Source organism: Oncorhynchus nerka, linkage group LG28, assembly GCF_034236695.1.
Source record: "Oncorhynchus nerka isolate Pitt River linkage group LG28, Oner_Uvic_2.0, whole genome shotgun sequence".
In the NCBI taxonomy this organism is placed as follows: Eukaryota; Metazoa; Chordata; class Actinopteri; order Salmoniformes; family Salmonidae; genus Oncorhynchus; species Oncorhynchus nerka.
Genome location: NC_088423.1, coordinates 45,827,039 through 45,847,656, shown reverse-complemented (window position 1 = coordinate 45,847,656; position 20,618 = coordinate 45,827,039). Strand labels below are relative to the sequence as shown.

Here is a 20,618-nt window from a genome sequence, read left to right as displayed (position 1 = left end):
GGGCTGTCATTCTTTTGAAGAAAAACAGTCAGGTATGTGCAAAACCCATAACCTTACAAGACATGTGAAAACCATCAGTATATACATTGAACAAAAATATAAATGCAGCAATTTCAGAGTTCCAGTTCATATTAGGAAATCAGTCAATTGAAATAAATTCATTAGGTCCTAGTCTATGGATTTCACAACTGGAAATCTGTTGGTCACAGATGCCTTAAAAAGGGTAGGGTCGTGGATCAGAAAACCAGTCAGTATCTGGTGTGACCACCACTTGCCTAATGTAGCTCGACACATCTCCTTCGCATATAGTTGATCAGGCTGTTGATTGTGGTCTAAGGAATGTTGTCCCATTCCTCTTCAATGGATGTGCTAAGTATCTGGATTTTGCAGAGAATTGGAACATGCTGTCGTACATGTCGAAACAGAGCATCCCAAACATACTCAATGGGTGACATGTCTGGTGAGTATTGCAGGCCATGGAAGAACTGGGACATTGTCATCTTCCAGGAATTGTGTACAGATCCTTGTCATTATCATTCTGAAATATGAGGTGATGGCAGCGGATGAATGGCACTACAATGGGCCTCAGGAACTCGTCACGGTATTTCTGTGCAATGAAATTGCCATCGATAATAAATGCAATTGTGTTTGTTGTCCATAGTTTATGCCTGCTCATACCATAACCCCACTGCCACCATTAGGCTCTCTGTTCACAACATTGACATTAGCCAGTGGTGGGAAATGTACCCAATTGTCATACCAGAGTAAAATTAAAGTTAGGGGGAGTTCACCCATTGAGCATGTTTGGGATGCGCTGTATCGACGTGTACGACAGCATTTTCCAATTCCCTGCAAAATCCTATTTAGCAATCTCACTAGGATAAAGACCTCCTCCATTCCTGCCAGTATTGAAAGAGATCGTGATACCTCACATCTCAAAATAGGGCTACTTAATGTTAGATCCTTCACTTCAAAGGCAGTTATAGTCAATGAACCAATCACTAATCATAATCTTGATGTGATTGGCCTGACTGAAACATGGCTTAAGCCTGATGAATTTGCTGTGTTAAATGAGGCCTTACCTCCTGGTTACACTAGTGACCATATCCCCCGTGCATCCCGCAAAGGCGTAGGTGTTGCTAACATTTACAAATTTTAATTTACAAACAGAATAATGACGTTTTTGTTTTTTGAGCTTCTAGTCATGAAATCTATGCAGCCTACTCAATCACTTTTTATAGCTACTGTTTACAGGCCTCCTGGGCCATATACAGCATTCCTTACTGAGTTCCCTGAATTCCTATCGGACCTTGTAGTCATAGCAGATAATATTCACATTTTTGGTGATTTTAATATTCACATGGAAAAGTCCACAGACCCACTCCAAAAGGCTTTCGGAGCCATCATTGACTCCAACATGTCTCTGGACCTACTCACTGTCACAGTCATACTCTGGACCCTCAAGTGTTTTAGTACTATATCTCTTGACACAATGATGAAAATAATCATGGCCTCTAAACCTTCAAGCTGCATACTGGACCCTATTCCAACTAAACTACCGAAAGAGCTGCTTCCTGTGCTTGGCCCTCCTATGTTGAACATAATAAACGGCTCTCTATCCACCGGATGTGTACCAAATTCACTAAAAGTGGCAGTAATAAAGCCTCTCTTGAAAAAGCCAAACCTTGACCCAGAAAATGTAAAAAAAACTATCGGCCTATGTCGAATCTTCCATTCTTCTCAAAATTTCTGAAAAACATGTTGTGCAGCAACTCACAGCCTTCCTGAAGACAAACAATGTATGCTTCAGTCTGGTTTTAGACCCCATCATAGCACTGAGACTGCACTTGTGAAGGTGGTAAATTACCTTTTAATGGCGTCAGACCGAGGCTCTGCATCTGTCGTCGTGCTCCTAGACTTTAGTGTTGCTTTTGATACCATCGTTCATCATTCTTTTGGAGAGATTGGAAACCCAAATTGTTCTACACGGACAAGTTCTGGCCTGGTTTAGACCTTATCTGTCGGAAAGATATCAATCTGTCTCTGTGAATGGTTTGTCCTCTGACAAATCAACTTTAAATTACGGTGTTCCTCAAGGTTCCGTTTTAGGACCACTATTGCTTTCACTATATATTTTACCTCTTGGGGATGTCATTCGAAAACATAATGTTAACTTTCACTGCTATGCGGATGACACACAGCTGTACATTTCAATGAAACATGGTGAAGCCCCAAAATTGACCTCGCTAGAAGCCTGTGTTTCAGACATATGGAAGTGGATGGCTGCAAACTTTCTACTTTTAAACTCGGACAAAACAGAGATGCTTGTTCTAGGTCCCAAGAAACAAAGAGATATTCTGTTGAATCAATTAATTAATTAATCTTGATGGTTGTACAGTCGTCTCAAATAAAACTGTGAAGCACCTTGGCGTTACTCTGGCATTAGACTGTTTCAAGGACAGCTTTTTTTCCATCTCCGTAACATTGCAAAAATCAGAAACATTGTCCAAAAATGATGCAGAAAAATGTATCCATGCTTTTGTTACTTCTAGGTTAAACTACTGCAATGCTCTACTTTCCAGCTACCTGGATAAAGCACTAAATAATCTTCAGTTAGTGCTAAATACAGCTGCTAGAATCCTGACTAGAACCAAATAATTTGAGCATATTACTCCAGTACTAGCCTCCCTACACTGGCTTCCTGTTAAGGCATGGGCTGATTTCAAGGTTTTACTGCTACCCTACAAAGCATTACATGGGGTTGCTCCTACCTATCTTTCCGATTTGGTCCTGCCGTACATACAGTACCTACACGTACGCTACGGGCACAAGACTCAGGCCTCCTAATTGTCCCTAGAATTTCTATGCGAACAGCTGGAGGCAGGGCTTTCTCCTATAGAGCTAAATTTTTATGGAATGGTCTGCCTACCCATGTGAGAGACGCAGATTCAGTCTCAACCTTTAAGTCTTTACTGAAGACTCATCTCTTCAGTGGGTCATATGATTGAGTGTAGTCTGGCCCAGGAGTGTGAAGGTGAACGGAAAGGCTCTGGAGCAATGAACCGCCCTTGTTGTCTCTGCCTGGCCAGTTCCCCTCTCTCCACTGGGATTCTCTGCCTCTAACCCTACTACTGGTGCTCTTCCATGCCGTCCCTAGGAGGGGTGCGTCACTTGAGTAGGTTGAGTCACTGACGTGATCTTCCTGTCTGGGTTGTGCCCTGGAGGAGATCTTTGTGGGCTATACTCGGCCTTGTCTCAGGATGGTAAGTTGGTGGTTGAAGACATCCCTCCAGTGGTGTGGGCGCTGTGCTTTGGCAAAGTGGGTGGGGTTATATCCTGCCTGTTTGGGGGTATCATCAGATGGGGCCAGTGTCTCAGCCTCCAGTATTTATGCTGCAGTAGTTTGTTGGGGGGCTCGGGTCAGTCTGTTATATCTGGAGTACTTCTGTCTTATCCGGTGTCCTGTGTGAATTTAAGTATGCTCTCTCTAATTCTCTTTCTTTCTCTCAGGACTACCTGGCATGATGACTCCTTGCTGTCCCCAGTCCACCTGGCCGTGCTGCTGCTCCAGTTTCAACTGTTCTGCCTGCGGCTATGGAACCCTGACCTGTCCCAGACTTGCTGTTTTCAACTCTCTAGAGAATGCAGGAGCGGTAGAAATACTCTTAATGATCGGCTATAAAAAGCCAACTGACATTTACTCCTGAAGGTGCTGACTTGCTGCACCCTCGACAACTACTGTGATTATTATTTCACCATGCTGGTCATTTATGAACATTTTGTCCATGTTCTGTCATAATCTCCACCTGGGTCCTCTCTAGGTTTCGGCCTTTCTAGGGAGTTGTTCATAGCCACCGTGCCTCTACACCTGCATTGCTTGCGGTTTGGGGTTTTAGGCTGGGTTTCTGTACAGTACTTTGAGATATCAGCTGATGTAAGAAGGGCTATATAAATCAATTTGATTTGAAGTTAACTTAGAAAGTGAAAGTTACCCAGTAAAATCCTACTAGAGTCAAAGTCTAAAAAGTATTTGGTTTTAAATATACTTAAGTATCAAAAGTAAATGTAATTGCTAAAATATTCTTAAGTATCAAAAGCAAAAGTATAAAAATGTCAAATTCCTTAAATTAAGCAAACCAGACGGCACCATTTGTTTTTTATTGACGGATAGCCAGGAGCATGCTCCAACACTCAAGACATTTACAAACCAAAGCATGTGTGTTTAGTGAGTCTGCCAGATCAGAGGCAGTAAGGGATATTCTCTTGATAAGTGTGTGAATTAGACCATTTTCCTGTCCTGCTAAGCATTCAAAATGTAACGAGTACTTTTGGGTGCAAGGGAAAATGTATGGAGTAAAAAGTACATAATTTTCTTGATAAATGTAGTGAAGTAAAAGTTGTCAAAAATATAAATAGTAAAGTACAGACACCCCCCAAAACTACATCAGTAAAAATGCTTAAAAGTACTTTATACCAATGACATTAGCAAACCCACACGACATACACACTGTCTGCCTTCTGCCCAGTACAGTTGAAATCGGGATTCATCCGTGAAGAGCACACTTTTCCACCGTATCAGTGGCCATCGAAGGTGTGCATTTGCACACTGAAGTCAGTTACAATGCTGAACTGCAGTCAGGTCAAGACCCTGACGAGGACAACATGCACGAAGATGACCTTCCCTGAGATGGTTTCTGACAGTAGAAATTCTTCAGTTGTGCAATCCCAGAGTTTCATCAGCTGTCCGGGTGGCTGGTCTCAGGCGTAATGATCATGCTGTTTAACCAGCTTCTTAATATGTGACACCTGTCAAGTGGATGGATTATCTTGGCAAAGGAGAAATGCTCACTAACAGGAATGTAAACAAACTTGTGCACAACATTGGAAATACACTTTGTGCATGAAGCTTTTTCAGCTCATGAAAAATGTGTTCATGTTGCATTTATATTTTTGTTCTGTGTATGTGTTTTGTAAGGCAATGAACATGATTAACACTCAAACTCAACTTCTCAGTCTCCACAGCACTTTGCCAAAATGGAAGTGTGAGCAGTTGATTCGCCAGGGAGTCTTGGAGCATATCACATCTTGGATCAAATACCATACCTTTGTTTCGGCAGAGAGGATTACACATTGAGTGATACAATTGCTTCAGGTCATGCCATTTTGAAAAAGTGCTTTAAAAACAAGAATTAATACATACTTAGCTCGAGGACATGTATTACTTGGTCAGTTTTGTTTTACATTGATTGTGTAGTGCATGACAAATCCACAGCTGGCATGTTAGTGTTTTTACAATAATTACCTAAATACATTGTCCCAACAACCTTTTGTACAGCAGTGCATCAGGGTTGAACATTTTTGTAAAATTTTATAAAAGGGCATGTGTATCAAAACTTTACATTTGTAAATACTGTACTGCGCTTTTGGTTGATACTTTAAAAATACCATAAATAATTTTATTAAACAAGTAGCTAAACCATTTCTGTGATTCATGTTGTGTGACTAAGAGAGGTTTCAGCTTTACGCGTACAGTACCATTCATCGCAGACAGACCAAAACGTAAAGTTAAGTACTTTAATGGAGTGTGTTTGGTGATCAAACTGGAATGTTATTTATACATTAAAACATATAAGTGACGCTCAGACCTACCAACACAGCATGATGCTGGAGGGTAACGAACAGACTAACAGACTACCTGCCTCTACAGAGAGAATACTTCATAGAAACTTCCGATCGACCATCACAAAAAAAGGGTCTCGCGTTAATCTCAATATAATAAAAATAAATATTTTATATACACACAAAAACGAGTCATGCATATTACCCTAGTAGCTGAAAACAGTTAACGTTCTGTTCCACTTACCCACAACCTGTCAAACCCACCATCCCAAGAGGAAGGTGTAGCACAGTGATTTTTGTTATAGAGTGTACAAAATCATATTGTGGACCACTTGCCACATTAAGCATGGACAGTCATCCCTATACTAAGGTTAAGGGAAGGAAACTTTCACAAATGTCAACGTAGTTTGGGGAGTAGCATTGTTCTGAGTAGTAGGGAACTCCTACGCCGAGAGGGAGGCAGGGGCGATCTTACGAAGGAGCTTGTTGAGGGCTGTAATCTTCTCCTCTAAGATGAAGTTATTTTTCTCAGCAGTCTTCTGCCGCTGCTCAGTGACCTGCAGTGCCTTCATCAGCTGGGAGTTCTCCACATACAGGTCCTTCAGCATGATGTCCGACTTGGCATTCTTCGCCAGCTGTGGGAGGGAAAGGGACACAATTAAATAGTCAGATTTTCAGGACATGTTTCTCTGACTCTGCTGTTTGTCTCATATGAACAGTAAACTGACCTGCTCCTTCAGCTGGTTGACCTTCTCCTGCAGAATCATGCGCACACTCCTCAGCTTGGTCTCCACCTCCTCCATCCTCTCCTGCATGTCCCCCATCACCTTTTCATATTGCTCCTGAGCACCAACAGAGAGAGAGAGCATTTAGACCATGTCAACATCATACACATTTCCTGTGGTGCAGTAAAGTACCTGCTGCAGGCCCATCTGGGCACTGGCTTGCTGGGCCTGTGTGCGGAGGGTCTCCTCCAGCTGCTGCCCCCTGTGCCGCTCCTCTGCCAGCTGGGCCTGGAGGTGTGCCAGCTGCTCCCTAGACCCCAGTCCTGCCTGCTCCCTGAACTGCTGCAGCTGCTGGGCATGCTGGACCTGGGCCAGGGTCAAGGCTGTCTCTGCTCGCAGTGCCTGCACAAAAACTGTGCTTGAGCATCGACTACATTGTAGTCAGATTTGCATCCCAAACTATTCTTGCTCAAACGGATCCCCTCAAACATGCTGATAGACTCAATAGGACATAAGAATGGAGTTTGGACATTTTCATGAAAGGAATTAGCCTAAACTTTCACAAGCCTGAGGGGGAGGATTAGTGCAAACTTTGACCATGGTGTTAATTGCTTAATTTGAGTTTAAATTTGCAAACCTGCTTTCAGTTTAGAGATTTGGTGCCTCAGCAAAAGTAAATTGATAAATGATTTGACCAAAATGTGTGGCGTAATCACCTGGTCCTGTGCCTCCGCCCAAGCAGCCTCCAGTTGTGCCTGTTTGCTCTTCATAGTCAGGCACTCCTGGGTCAGACTCTGTACCTCGAAGTCTTGGCCCTGCAGCTGACACACCTGAAGGAAACAAAGCATAACCGTGAACTTCAACCTAGATTTCAGAAAGACTACCAAAGACACTGGTCACCAATGTTCCCATTTCACATTTTTTGGGGCACTGAGCAACTTTTAGGTCTTGTTAGCGGAAACTTGAACGTGGTGAGAATTTGGTGCAACTTCCGGCGTGCATTTATAGTGAACACTGAGGCTGTACCCTTACGGTTTTAGACAATAGGCATAATGTAGGCCTACCAACAACACAAAAGAGCAAATCCCATAACATTTTCACATAGAAATAGGCTTCTATGATATAGGTCAGTAGCCTAAATGTGGTGTTCAATGCAAGCCTATATTGCATGAGACTTAAAAAAGTACATTACGAAGGACTTGACATTAATTCATGATTTTTTTTACTTGGGTCTTCAACACCATGGGCCAAATAGGTGACTGTAAATTGCATTGTGTTATATGACGCAAGAAACCACTTTACAAAATCAAAAGTATTATTATTACTATACAGAGAATTAGACAATGCAGAGGGCTAGCCTCCATATTGGCTTATTGCCCCTTTTTATTACGACATACGCTTCTTACCGGACTGGCTTTTCAAAGACAGCTTGAAATGTAGCCGACATGTTTTGCCCTCTTGTAGGAAGCAGTATCCCCATTGCTGATCTATACTCATCTATAACTGGGCTAATAACTCGCTAACTAGCAAAGAATATCAACAAATGTGCACGTCTGAACTGAACGTGCATTCACTCGCAGGGGATTGAAAGACAGCTCGTGGGCTACCCCGTAGTGTTCTGCCTCTGCCTACAAAAATCAGACTCATTTGCTTTGATTTGTTGCATTAAAAAACTGATATAATGTTGATTCGTCTGCGGGGGCCCGGCATTTCTTCTGCACGGCAGTCCTAGGAGGCGCGTGGCCGCGCGCAGCTTTGAGGGAACATCACTGGTGATCCAAGATACACCTCCGGTGTTTCCAATCGAGAGCAAGCGAAGCATAATGGGCTGAAAAAGCAAGGAGGTAGAGAGCCAAGCACGAGCCAGCAAGATCTCATTGGTGCGTAAAAAGCATGAATTTGCATAGTGTCATTAGGGAAAAGCCTACTCTGAAGTGTGCGTGTGCAATAACTCAATTCGCCCTTGCACTCCTAAACAATGCCATTTTTAAAAACTTTTAGAAATGGTCAAGTCTACAAAACTTGGCCCCCTCTTATTAACAGATTCTAGTTTTGGGAGCAGAAATGAATTGAGATCGAATGTTTCATCAATGAGAACATTTGCAGAATGTTGGCCAAGTCCCATCTAACGCAGTCTTCTCCCACTGGACTTCCTCTCAATCTCCAGATTTGGTGGCGAGAAGAAGTGCTAAACCGATGCTTCAGATTTATACAGCCGGTGAGACATCTGTCTCCTATCTGTGCTACTATGTTAACTTACTGCCCATCACATCAACTGCCTCAGTGTTATATGTTGTTGAACAAGGAAGAATAGCTTCAGGAGCAAGTGACGCAAGTCCTACCTCGTGGAGCAGCTCCTGGTTTCGAAGGCGCAGGCTCTGGCACTCCTCCTGTAGGGCCATGGTGGCCTCCTCCTCATGATGTTTCTGGGCCAGACGCAGCTGCTCCTTCTCCCTATTCAGCCTGCCCATGCTGGCCTCCAGCTCCTTTACCTGATGATCAGCACACAACAATGAAGTCCGTCAAAGAGCTGTTGTATCAATACTCTATATTAAAGAGCAAATTCAGGAGCAGCAAAAAGTGAGGCGATATTTCTAAGCGTTTTCATCGTCAGGATGTCACCCACCTTGTCCTGGGCCTCCTGCAGCATCCTCTGGTGGTTGGCAACTTCCTGGTCCTGATCAGTCTTCACCTGACCCACAGCCTGGAGTTTGGAACGAAGCAGCTCTGTCTGGGAGTCCACGGAGCGAAGAGAATCCTGGAGCATCTCAACCTGTAAACAAAACATTCATACATAGTCAGAGGAAACCTAGCATTTAGTACTTGGAAGATGACAAGCCTCCCCCAACAGAGATGCTATAGCCAAGTAGATCCTTCTCTCACTTTATGGGTCCTCTCCTCTGCCTCCCTCAGAAGCCTCTCCTTATCCTGCTCCAGCCACTGGTGCTTCAGGGTCAGGCTGGTCAGCGAGGACTCCACCTCTGACAAACGTTGGAGCTAAGAACAAACAAAACATTCAAGAACCAAGGTTCATTAATCAGACCCGTTAGCTAGACGATCAAAATGTGTTTAAAAAAAATGCTGAACAAGAAATTGGCTTACATTCTTCACAATTTAGACCAAACTTTGTATCAAGACCAGGGATGGTCAACTTTGATAGGAGAAACTCAAACGGAACACATCAGCAGTTCACCTTCCAACAGAAGGTTCACCAACAACCCTAAACACAAAGCCAAGACAACACAGGAGTGGCTTCGGGACAAGTCTCAATGCTCGAGTGGCTCAGACTAGAGGTCGACAGATTATGATTTTTCAATGCCGGTACCAATTATTAAAGTGCAATATGTGCCATGTAAGAAAGCTAACGTTTCAGTTCCTTGCTCAGAACATGAGAAAGCTGGTGGTTCCTTTTAAAATGAGTCTTCAATATTCTCAAGTAAGAAGTTTTAGGTTGTAGTTATTATAGGAATTATAGGACTATTTCTCTATACCATTTGTATGTCATATACCTTTGACTATTGGATGTTCTTATAGGCACTTTAGTATTGCCAGTGTAACAGTATAGCTTCCATCCCTCTCCTCGCTCCTACCTGGGCTCGAACCAGGAACACATCGACAACAGCCAACCTCGAAGCAGCGTTACCCATGCAGAGCAAGAGGAACAACTACTCCAAATCTCAGAGCGAGTGACATTTGAAATGCTATTAGCGCGCACCCCGCTAACTAGCTAGCCATTTCACATCGGTTACACAAGCCTAATCTTGGGAGTTGATAGGCTTGAAGTCATAAACAGCGCAATGCTTGAAGCACAAAGAAGAGCTGCTGGCAAAACGCACGAAAGTGCTGTTTGAATGAATGCTTACGAGCCTGCTGGTGCCTACCATCGCTCAGTCAGACTGCTCTATCAAATCATAGACTTAGTTATAACATAACACACAGAAATACGAGCCTTAGGTCATTAATATGGTCGAATCCGGAAACTATCAACTCGAAAACAAGACATTTATTATTTCATGATGTCTTCACTATTATTCTACAACGTAGAAAATAGTACAAATAAAGAAGAAACCCTTGACTGAGTAGATGTGTCCAAACTTTTGACTGGTACTGTGTGTGTGTGTGTGTGATAAATATATAGAATTATTGTTCTGTCCCAAAGGTCACCCATATATACCTTTTCCTTGGTGGTGTTGAGCTCTCTCTCCAGCAGCTCCTTGTCATGCTGCCAGGCTGCCTGCAGGTGGAACCTCTCACGCTCCTGCTGGGTGGAGGTCTCCTGGAGCTGCCTGGCTGCGGCCGCCCCCTCCTCCTGCTCCTGGGATACCTGCGCCAGCCGCTCTGTCAGCATCTGGACTGCCCCCTGGTCGCCACGGAGACGGGAGCTCAACTCCGCGTTTTCGTTGCTCAGCTGCAGGTTCCGGGCGCTCATGTCCAGGAGCTCCTCACGGTATTTGGCGTTCTGAGCGGGAGGGGAGCGAGGAAGGGCTCATCAGACTGGGTCTTGGGTCATTGAGAATGTTCATGTGTCCATTGATCAAATGTAGGCTATGAAAATCTATAAGGCTGAAAGGGTCAGTTGAACTAAGCAGGGTGATTATGGTAAAATGGAAACAAAAAACTTTTGAAAACAAACCTCTTTGCAATGCCTCTCCTGCTCCTCCCTGTTCTTCTCATGTTCCTGCTCCACTTTGTCCAGTTTCTTTCTGATGGAATCAAAGATGGAAAGGAATGATTCAATGCTGTGTAGACAGGATAAAGCTTAAATATGACATTTGTAAGCCCTATCTGAATTGAGCATTTTCTCACAGCAACATTACTGACGGATCAACTTACTTCTTCTGGATAATCTCCACCTCAAGTCTCTGGACATCCTGCTGTAATATGGCCAATCTGTCCTTCAGTGCACTGTTCTCACAGTTGACCTTGTCTAGCTGAGATCTAGCGTTGAAATAGTTGAGATATGAGTTTCTCCTCAAATGCATTTTTCTGAGTAATAATTTCGGGGAAGAATTTACAATTTGACGCTAACATTTCAGTTCCAAATAAAACTGGGTGAAATCAATGCACTTCTGTGGTGAAGTAAAATGGACACGGTATTAGACAGGTAAACATTCAAATGATACAAATGTTATTCACACAAATGAAATCTACTAGCATGCACACCTAGGTGAAAACCATTCCGTTTGAGATAGTAAATTGTTAATGCATTCCAGACAGTTTGATGTTGGAGGTGTAGAAATGGTTGAAGTCAGTTTTTTATTATTATTATTATTTTTTAAATGTACTTTTTTACCCCTTTTTTCTCCCCAATTTTATGGTATCCAATTGGTACGGTCTTGTCCCATTGCTGCAACTCCTGTACGGACTCGGGAGAGGCGAAGGTCGAGAGCCATGCGTCCTCCGAAACACGACCCGCCAAGCCGCACTGCTTCTTGACACACTGCTCCCGGAAGCCAGCCGCACCAATGTGTCGGAGGAAACACTGTTCAGCTGGCAACCTGAAGTCAGCGTGCATGCACCCAGCCGCCACAAGGAGTCGCTAGAGCGTGATGGGACAAGGACATCTCAGCCGGCCAAACCCTCCCCTAACCCGGACGATGCTGGGCCAATTGTGCGCCGCCTCAGGGGTCTCCCAGCCGCGGCCGACTGCGACACAGCCCAGGATCAAACCCGGATCTGTAGTGACGCCTCTAGCACTGCGACGCAATGCCTTAGACCACTGCGCCACTCGGGAGGCCCAAGACAGAAGGTTTCTGAAGAGAAAAAGGTGAGGATCTCTTTCAGATGAGAGCTGGTCGGTTGCAATTAGTCATTCAAATTTCAGCCTCCATATTTGGGGAAGAAAACATTGCAATCAGGCAGGTGAAGGTTAGTCGTTCGAAGGTTGGTTTGATTTCTGGTGACCGGCCTGCACGTCACAAACCTGTGTGGACTGGCAGGGTCCATCACCATCTCCAGAGCCATGACCAGCTTCTCCATCTCCACCAGCTGCTCCTTCATCTTGCCTTTCTCCTTCTCAAAGGCCTCCTCCAACCCGTGGACCTCTGCCCGAGAGGATAGCAGCGCCTGCTGGAGCTGGACAATTCTGCCAGCTTTTCCTCTGAGGGAGTGCAGCTCACTCTCCTTGGTCTCCAGCTGGGCGTTCCGCAGCTCCTTTTCCCTATAGTGCTTATTAGACAGGGCTTCCGCCATCTCTAACAGACCTGCCATCTGCTTCATATCTGACACAAGGTGGTGTACCTCTGTGGATTTGGCCTCTCGCTGGGCCCTTAGATTAGAAACCAGGTTGAACGTTTCACTCAGTTGGGCTTTCAGCTCTTGGATGTGGTCTCGGAGTTTGGATGATTCCGTTTCCATTTCTACGATCTGGTTGGAGAGTTGGTCTGCCAGGCGGATGTAGTGGACGTTCTCCTGGCTCAAACTGTCCGTCTCTTCCCTCTCCAGGTCCAGGGTGGATTGGACCTGTGTGACCTTGGTTCGTTCCTGCCTCAAGGCTTCCTGTAGATTCTCCTCTGCCCTCTTCCATTGGTCTAACTCCTCAGTGACACAGTCAAGACCTGACTGCAGACGGTCAATGGTTGTCGTGCGTTTTCTCAGCTCCTCCTTCAGCTTTGCTCGGTCCATCTTCAGGGAGACCATCTCAGCAGACTGCCTTGAGCATTGCGCAACTTCGTTTCTCAGAGCCACCCGTGCCTTCTCCAACTCCCCCCTCAGGGTCGCCGTGTCTTCCTCTTTGGCCCTCAGTTGAACTTGCTGTTGTATGAAAGCACTGGACAGACGGCTGCAATTCTCTGCCAACATTTCTTTGTCCTGAAGAAGTGTCTCAGATTCAGACCGTAGAATACGCAGCTCCTCGCTTAGCTGAGACACCTCACTGAAGAGCGCTCTCTCTCTATCCCTCACCAACCCCAGCTCCTCTACAACTTGCTGTTCAGAGGTCAGGCGCTCGGTCAAAGTCTCATGAAACGCCAGAGACACAGTGCTTTCCTCTAGCTGGGCACAAACCAAATCCAGTCTGGCCTGCAGTTGCCTGCACTGACCGCAAGTCTCTTCCAGTTTAGCCTCTGACTGACTGTGCTGTATATGTGACTCAGAGGCCAGATCAGCCTGCTTTTGCAGACTGGCTGTGTGCTTCTTCAGCTGCAGAACCTCCTCCTGATGCTCCTCCTCCAGCCTCTTCCTTTCCACAGCGGCCCGGCTGCAGATCCTGGCCTGCTCCTCACTCACCCTCTCTGTGCTGTGGAGCCTCTCCCTGTGCCTCTCCTGCTCCGGTTCTTGCAGGCACTCACAGCGTAGCTGGTGCATGAGGCTGTGCTGGGCCTGCTGTGTCTTCATCTGAGACACCTGCTGCTCTGCCTCTTTCCTGATTACATAGCAGACTGTTCACTTAGGCACACACACACAAACTGCACACCATTCCCAGTTCACATACACACCATTGTTTTGTAAGTCCAGTGTATGTGTTATGACTTAAAGGGATGAAGTTGTAGGGACTACGGTTGGCACAAAAAATTACAATTTTTTGAATGAGAAACAGGTAGCCAACCTATACAACAATGTGAACTTGAAATGAATTGAGTTGAATGACAAAATACAGGCCAAGGGAGTAAGATAAGTTGGCTACACCCACCTTACGAGCAGCACTTCCTGGTCCATTCTGAGCTTCAGCTCAGCCTCCAGCTGGTCCTTCTCTGAGGTCAGCCTCTGGACCAGGTTACTGATCTCCCGGGCATAGTTCTGCTCCAGCTCTGCCTGTTCACGCTGGGCCCTTCTCTCCTGGTCAGTGCCCCAGCCTGGCCCTCCCAGGCCCCCGGAGCTGCGCTGTAGCTGGGCCTGCAGCTTCTCCACTTCCTCCCTGAGCTTCTTAACCTGCTCCTCCACCTGGGCCTTCTGCTCCTCCAGATCACTGATCTCCACCTTGAAGCCCTGAGAGATGTCCTTCCTCTCCACCTCCATGTTCTGCCGCATCAGCTCCAGGCTGCGCTCGTAGAAGTTCACCTTTGAGGCGAGAATGATGAGGGGTCAGAGATATCCCAGAATTTGAAAAATGCACCTCCCATGTACTGACCTTCCTTTTTAATTGTATTTTTTTTTTTTTACATCTAGTTTCACTCAAATTACCTACAATTTTGGACCTCTTAATTTCACAACAAAAAAATAGGAGACGATAATCAAAACAATACAAAAATGCGTGAGCCTGTCTGTCACAACGCCTCCTCTCTACCTTGGTCTCTAACTCAATCTTCAGGTCCTGCACCTCCTGGCTGTGTCTCTCCTTAAGCTGTCCCATGGCCATCTCAGTCTCAATGCTCACAACAAGACCTGGCAGACTCTCCAGAGAACCCAGACCTGAGGGAACAGAAACAAAATAACCAAGGTTGTGCGAGTCACACCCAACGGGCTTTTACGGAGAGAAAAAAATAAAAAGTTGGACATTTCCAATTCTTACCATTCTTATCGGCCACTTGAAGCTTTTTCCTCGCCATGGGAGATATGCCTCTCTTCATCTCCGGGTTATCTGAAGCACAATGGACAGGATTACAGTAAAGAGTAGTTAAGTGACTTAAGCTAAACTGTGTAACTGGAGAGCTACGCAGTGGAGGAATGAGAAGGTGTGTGTATGTGCATTAGAGAACCACATTTTATAAAATGTTCAGTTAACACTTTAGTATACAGTAGGTCTAAATAAATACACTGAACAAAAATATAAACGCAACATGTAAAGTATTCGTCCCGTGTTTCATGGGCGGAAAGAAAAAAATCCAGACATTTTCCATACGCACAAAGTGTATTTCTCTCAAATTTTGTGCACAAATGTGTTTACATCCCAGATAGTGAGCGTTTCTCTTTTGCGAAGATAATCCATCTACTTGACCGGTATGGCATATCAAGAAGCTGATAATGATCATTACACATGTGCACCTTGTGCTGGGGACAAAAGGCCACTTTAAAAATGTGCAGTTGTGTCACCCACAATGCCACAGATGTCAAGTTGAGGGAGTAACCACGCCAGCTCAGGACCTCCAAATCCAGCTCCTTCACCTCGTGTGGGGGGCCCTCCAAGGACCACCCATGGCTGCACCCCTGCCCAGTCGTGAAATCCATAGATTAGGGCCTAATGAATTTATTTCAATTAACTGATTTCCTTATATGAACTAACTGAAATTGTTGCATGTTGCGTTTATATTTTTGTTCAGTATACATTTCAAAGTAAAGACTGAAAAAGAGAAAAACAATATTTAATTATGTTCTTAACACAAATAGATTCTAGAGACAAAAATCAGGAGAAAACAGGGATATACCTGAGTCTGACTCAGTAGTCGGTGATCGTCGGCTGGACCAGGCGTGTGTGGATGTGTCCCTTTCCTGTCTGGATCTCCTCCCCATCCCCTGACTCTTTAAAAAATCCACCTCCGAGTTCAACTCGTCATTCCGGTCTCGCAGCGCCTGTGACACACAAACTTGTGATTTAGCAGAGTGGTGACACTTCAGACAAACATAAATAACACATCCAGCAAAACACAGCAGACTTACTATAGAGATAGCGCAGCACCAGTCAACTGTGTCCTCACTAACTGCCACGTGCACATGCTAGTAAAGCCACATAGCAACACTCATTCTGTGAACCCAGAATAACACGCGCTCACCTTCACTTTCTAGGTTCCCAAAAATGGGAGGCATTTGGATAAATCAAGAGGCTTGTCATGATACACTCAAACTGATCTCAACTCTGTACAGGCAAGTGAGCAAAAAAAAAATCTGTTTGCCATGAATCATGAATGTTATGCATGCCGTGTACAACAAATTATTATGCTTTGGAAAATTGTGAAAGGTAAACCAGGTCAAGCCTAGTCTTGGTAACAGTCTTTGTAGCTTACAATCCACTCCTTACCAGTCCTGTCAATTGACAAATTAGTGGAATGTTAGCTAAAAAGAATGGTAGCCAGGCTAAGTCAGGCCCCCTCGGGGCTTCCACGCAAGGCATGATTCTTTAAACACAGACGCGAGCACACATACACACTTTCTCTGGCTCCTTCTCTCGCTTACCCGGCACTGCAGCTCGAACTCTTTGATGATCTCAGAGAAGCGCTCCTCCTGGTTAAGCAGTCCTGTGTTGTTCGGATCCAGGCTCCCAAACTGCGTCAGCCAACCAAAACGGAAACTGTCATCAATCATTCATAGGGAGTGAGCTATGCAGTATTACCAGAGGGATGAGTCACCACAGAATGGCATCACGCCCATCCTCATAGCTCCCACTCACCTTGTCTAGTAGAAGCTGGTCCAGGTCTCTCTGCAGTTTAGAGATGGTTCTCTCGGTCTCTGACAGCTTCCCCTTCAGAACACTGCCCTCCTCCTCCAAACGGCCTTTCTCCTGTTAGCCCAGAGGGAGGGTTACTTAGTGATACGATAACGCTTTAAGATATCCAACACAGTATAATCACGCCACAATAGGGGGTACTAACAACAGGCGGATTGTTAAGAAGCTAAGCAGCAGTCTGCCATTGGTTGGTTGTCCGTGAACGGGTGGGTCTAGTTGGAGTGTGAATAGAGCGTGTCTGAAGGTGGATGTTGAAAGCAGGAAGGCCAAGACAAAACCCTTTTTAAAAATTTTTTTATCACATGGGCTAATCTAATCCTCTCCTTTGAGTTCTCTAGTCTAGAGAAGAGACTGGGAGGGAGATGAAAAATTCCTTGCAGAACGTTAACCAGTTTATACTCACACAAAAAGTCTATTCAAAAGCTTAAGGAGCCTAAAGCAATGAGATCAAAAATAGGAGGTTAAGCTCGAGGAATCTTGTAGGAGGGATGGTCAAACAATTGCCTGTCTTATTAGCATGCTTTTCTCATTGTAAAAACCTCATGGGGCATCTCTATAGGGCCAGGCACCTGGGTGGCATTGCAGACTTCCTCGTGCAGACTGGCATCGTGTGCCTGTAGGACCTCCACTTCCTCTTTGAGCTTGGCCCGCTCATGCTCCACCTGCTGCAGCAGGACCTCGTTCTCCTGCGCATATTCACTACGCAGGGCCGTAAGCCTATCCCGGAACTCCTGCTCCAGACCCCTGCCAGTCAGAGAGAAGTTTGACTAAATTGCCTCTCCTCCATTCAACAGGAGTTACTTTACAGTACATTCAACAAGGTCAACAGCTCACACTCAGATCATGAAAATTCAACCATTCAAGCAAGATTTTCCAACCACAAGATCAGTCTGTAATCTATAACGAGAAGGAAGAACAGGTCTTACTTGATTTTGGTTTCATTCAGTGACTCAATGGCGGCGTGTCTTTCATCCACCTCGCTGACCAGCTGGAGGTTCCTCCGGTCGGCCCACTCCAGGTCGGCCTTTACCTTGTCCCTCTCCCGACACGCCTGGTCTGCTAGGACCCTGAGGGACAGCCAGTGGACAAACATTTCAGCATGGACCTTACCACATCACTCACCAGAATGACCCGATAGCTCAGGACATCATGGAGGACTAATTTTAACAGCAGATGTTTTTATATATATATATATATATATATATATACACACTCAGCAAAAAAAGAAACGTCCTCTCACTGTTGATTTTCAGCAAACTTAACATGTGTAAATATTTGTATGAACATAAGGTACAACAACTGAGACAAACTGAACAAGTTCCACAGACATGTGACTAACAGAAATTGAATAATGTGTCCCTGAACGGGGGGTTCAAATCAAAAGTGACAGTCAGTATCTGGTGCAATAAGTACTGCAGTGCATCTCCTCCTCATGGACTGCACCAGATTTGCCAGTTCTTGCTGTGAGATGTTACCCCACTCTTCCACCAAGGCACCTGCAAGTTCCTGGACATTTCTGGGGCGGTGGGGGGCCCTAGCCCTCCTACCCAACAGGTCCCAGACGTGCTCAATGCGATTGAGATATGGGCTCTTCGCTGGCCATGGCAGAACACTGACATCCCTGAAGTTATTTGGATTTTTACTAATTATCTTTGAAAGACAGGGTCCTGAAAAAGGGTTGTTTCTTTTTTTGCTGAGTTGATATTATATCTACATTACGCATATAGAATCCAAATAGGCTTACCACGGCAGCAGAATACTGGCACATTAATACTTAATGAAAGAGTGCTGTATTTTGGTTCCAAAGTTGGGTCATTAAATTGACAAAGCAATGACTTTTACAATCAACAATATAAAAGCAACATCTCGTCGGAGCCGTAGTAAAATCAGTCAGAACCAAAATCCATTATGTAGGCTACAGTTTCTCTGCACATTAGTGAAGTTGAACCAATGATTCCCCTTAAAGCAATGCCTGACCATGAAATCAATAAACAGTCGATGTAAATTCATTTAAGGGTCACTGGCTCATACAGGACATTAACCCTGGGGATGCAACAGAGCTCGCCAGCTTGTAGTCCTAAAAAAAGAAATGGAAATGAGTTACCAATGGTTCGTTCAGCCATTCCTATGGGGGGGGATGAATGGGGTTTTGGGATGAGCGCAGAATTTAAGCCTGTGTTAACTTCAGACCGTAGGAAATATTACACGGTTTGTTCTAGGAGATAATATCAGTCAGTTAAACATGACCTTTATGAATTATAAAAGCCTTTATGTGCTCGTTTTGCTTACATAAATGCTTCAAAATGCTTTGAACAAAACGTATAAGAAAGTCCTAAGCCTTTGTTTACCACTGACCTTATTTATTTTGATCCAAAAACCCATTAATTTCCCCATTATGCTTAAACCAATGAGCCAGGGCGGCGTTAGTGCCTACAAAAAGGACACCATTACTATTGCTCTCTATGGACTCTCTTTGGCCCATGATCTTCATTCTAGAATCCAATGGAAGCGTGTGCAGTACCAAAGTATACAGTATCAAACCAAAGACCCACTGGAGGAACTGGATCTCGTTCTTGTAGGAGATGAGGGCTGCCTGGTGGATGCCGTTGCCGCTGACCAGCAGCTCATTGTCCAGGGCCAGGGTGAGCTCCGACAGACTGACCCGCTCTTCCAGGGGGAAGTCCAGAGTCTGGCGGGGACCAAACAGCATGGGTCAATTTATGAACGCATGGCAGTGGTAACTTAATCACCACCAACCCCGGTCCTGGTGTTTTAGAGCCAACCTCCATCCCTGAAGCTCTCATGGACCAGGTGTTTTGACAAGTGGTGTATGGTATATATATAAATTCAGGTCAAAGTTCAGCTCATCCTCATGTTTACATTCTACGGTACTAAAAATGTGGCAGATTACACCATTATTATCTCGGTAACACTTCATATAAAAATTAGAGCGTGTCTAGCTAGGGGCTTTTGTAGGCTGCGTTACATAGATTAGAGTTCCACACTAAAGCATCTAATCGAAAGCAAAAGAGCATCAGCTACATGGAACTGGCAACACTTTTCACACACAGGAAGGAGACGCCCCTAGAAACCCTGCAGCTTTCTTTATCCCGTACAAACCAACTAACACCAAGGCTCTTCAACAACATATCAATTCAAGCAGCTGTAAAAGGCAGAGCACTCAACATTTCAAGGCTACTTCTGAAAATAACTGGCACAAGCAATGAACATGTGTATCTGTGACAGCAGGAGATAAAATAAAAAAAACAGTAGTTGCATGAACACGTGCATTGGTTCAAAACTAGTCCGGGACTAACCTGTAGGATGTCCCTGCTGTTCCGTATGCCCTCGCCGGTCCAGAGGGCGATGACCTTCTCTGGACTGGTGCAGCCCGACCCTTCGTCCAGCCTGGTCAGCAGCCTCTGACCCACGGTGGCAGACAGGAGAGAGGGAGAGGTGGAGCGCACCGTCCGCTCCTCGAAGGCCTGGGAGAAAACAGAGGAAGACATGAGAGCTACAGGAACAGGCTAGCGGATGGCCCAATTCAGTTCCTCCGCCGCAGAACACCGCTGCAGACCACTGTGCAGTGCGGACGTGCTTGTGTAGCCTCACTGCTGTTCCCACAATGCCATAGAAACACAAAGAAGTCCTTGAGAGGCATGGCATTGTCGCAGGAACACCTCCATCGGTCATGCTGCTCTCGCCAAGAATAACCTGACGTCCCCCACTGTGCATTGTTTAATCCAGGCTCCCACAGACAAAAGAGCCTCAGTGCCATACACACACACACACACACACACACACGTGTGTTTCACACGGCGCTAATAAACACCCTTTTGGTGTCGTAACACTTAATCTGGTTTAGCCCATTTTCCATTCCCTATTTGCACATGACATACTGTACATCTACCACTACACCCACCAGTTTAGGATATGGAGGAGTGGCAGTAGTTTTC

At 45.1% G+C, this 20,618-nt stretch overlaps 1 protein-coding gene across 3 annotated transcripts in view; it reads right to left on the bottom strand.

Annotated features, from left to right (window-relative positions):
- Window positions 1-4,141: 4,141 nt before the first annotated feature.
- LOC115113294 (ninein-like protein) overlaps window positions 4,142-20,618 on the bottom strand; it is a 42,390-nt gene continuing 25,913 nt past the window's right edge. For 2 of the 3 annotated variants that reach the window (XM_029640805.2, XM_065012853.1), the window contains 21 exons: window positions 19,980-20,147; window positions 19,215-19,351; window positions 17,589-17,729; window positions 17,232-17,406; window positions 16,606-16,716; window positions 16,392-16,481; window positions 15,647-15,791; window positions 14,794-14,862; window positions 14,569-14,693; window positions 13,975-14,342; window positions 12,268-13,707; window positions 11,178-11,282; window positions 10,978-11,047; window positions 10,519-10,803; window positions 9,228-9,341; window positions 8,971-9,117; window positions 8,687-8,836; window positions 7,061-7,174; window positions 6,537-6,746; window positions 6,348-6,461; window positions 4,142-6,254 (listed from right to left, as the gene is read on the bottom strand). In XM_029640805.2, the coding sequence (XP_029496665.2) occupies window positions 6,063-6,254; window positions 6,348-6,461; window positions 6,537-6,746; window positions 7,061-7,174; window positions 8,687-8,836; window positions 8,971-9,117; window positions 9,228-9,341; window positions 10,519-10,803; window positions 10,978-11,047; window positions 11,178-11,282; window positions 12,268-13,707; window positions 13,975-14,342; window positions 14,569-14,693; window positions 14,794-14,862; window positions 15,647-15,791; window positions 16,392-16,481; window positions 16,606-16,716; window positions 17,232-17,406; window positions 17,589-17,729; window positions 19,215-19,351; window positions 19,980-20,147 (4,470 nt within the window). In that variant the 3' untranslated portion in view covers window positions 4,142-6,062. The remainder of the gene's footprint in view (window positions 6,255-6,347; window positions 6,462-6,536; window positions 6,747-7,060; window positions 7,175-8,686; window positions 8,837-8,970; window positions 9,118-9,227; window positions 9,342-10,518; window positions 10,804-10,977; window positions 11,048-11,177; window positions 11,283-12,267; window positions 13,708-13,974; window positions 14,343-14,568; window positions 14,694-14,793; window positions 14,863-15,646; window positions 15,792-16,391; window positions 16,482-16,605; window positions 16,717-17,231; window positions 17,407-17,588; window positions 17,730-19,214; window positions 19,352-19,979; window positions 20,148-20,618) is intronic. The other variant, XM_029640806.2, reaches the window with a different exon arrangement.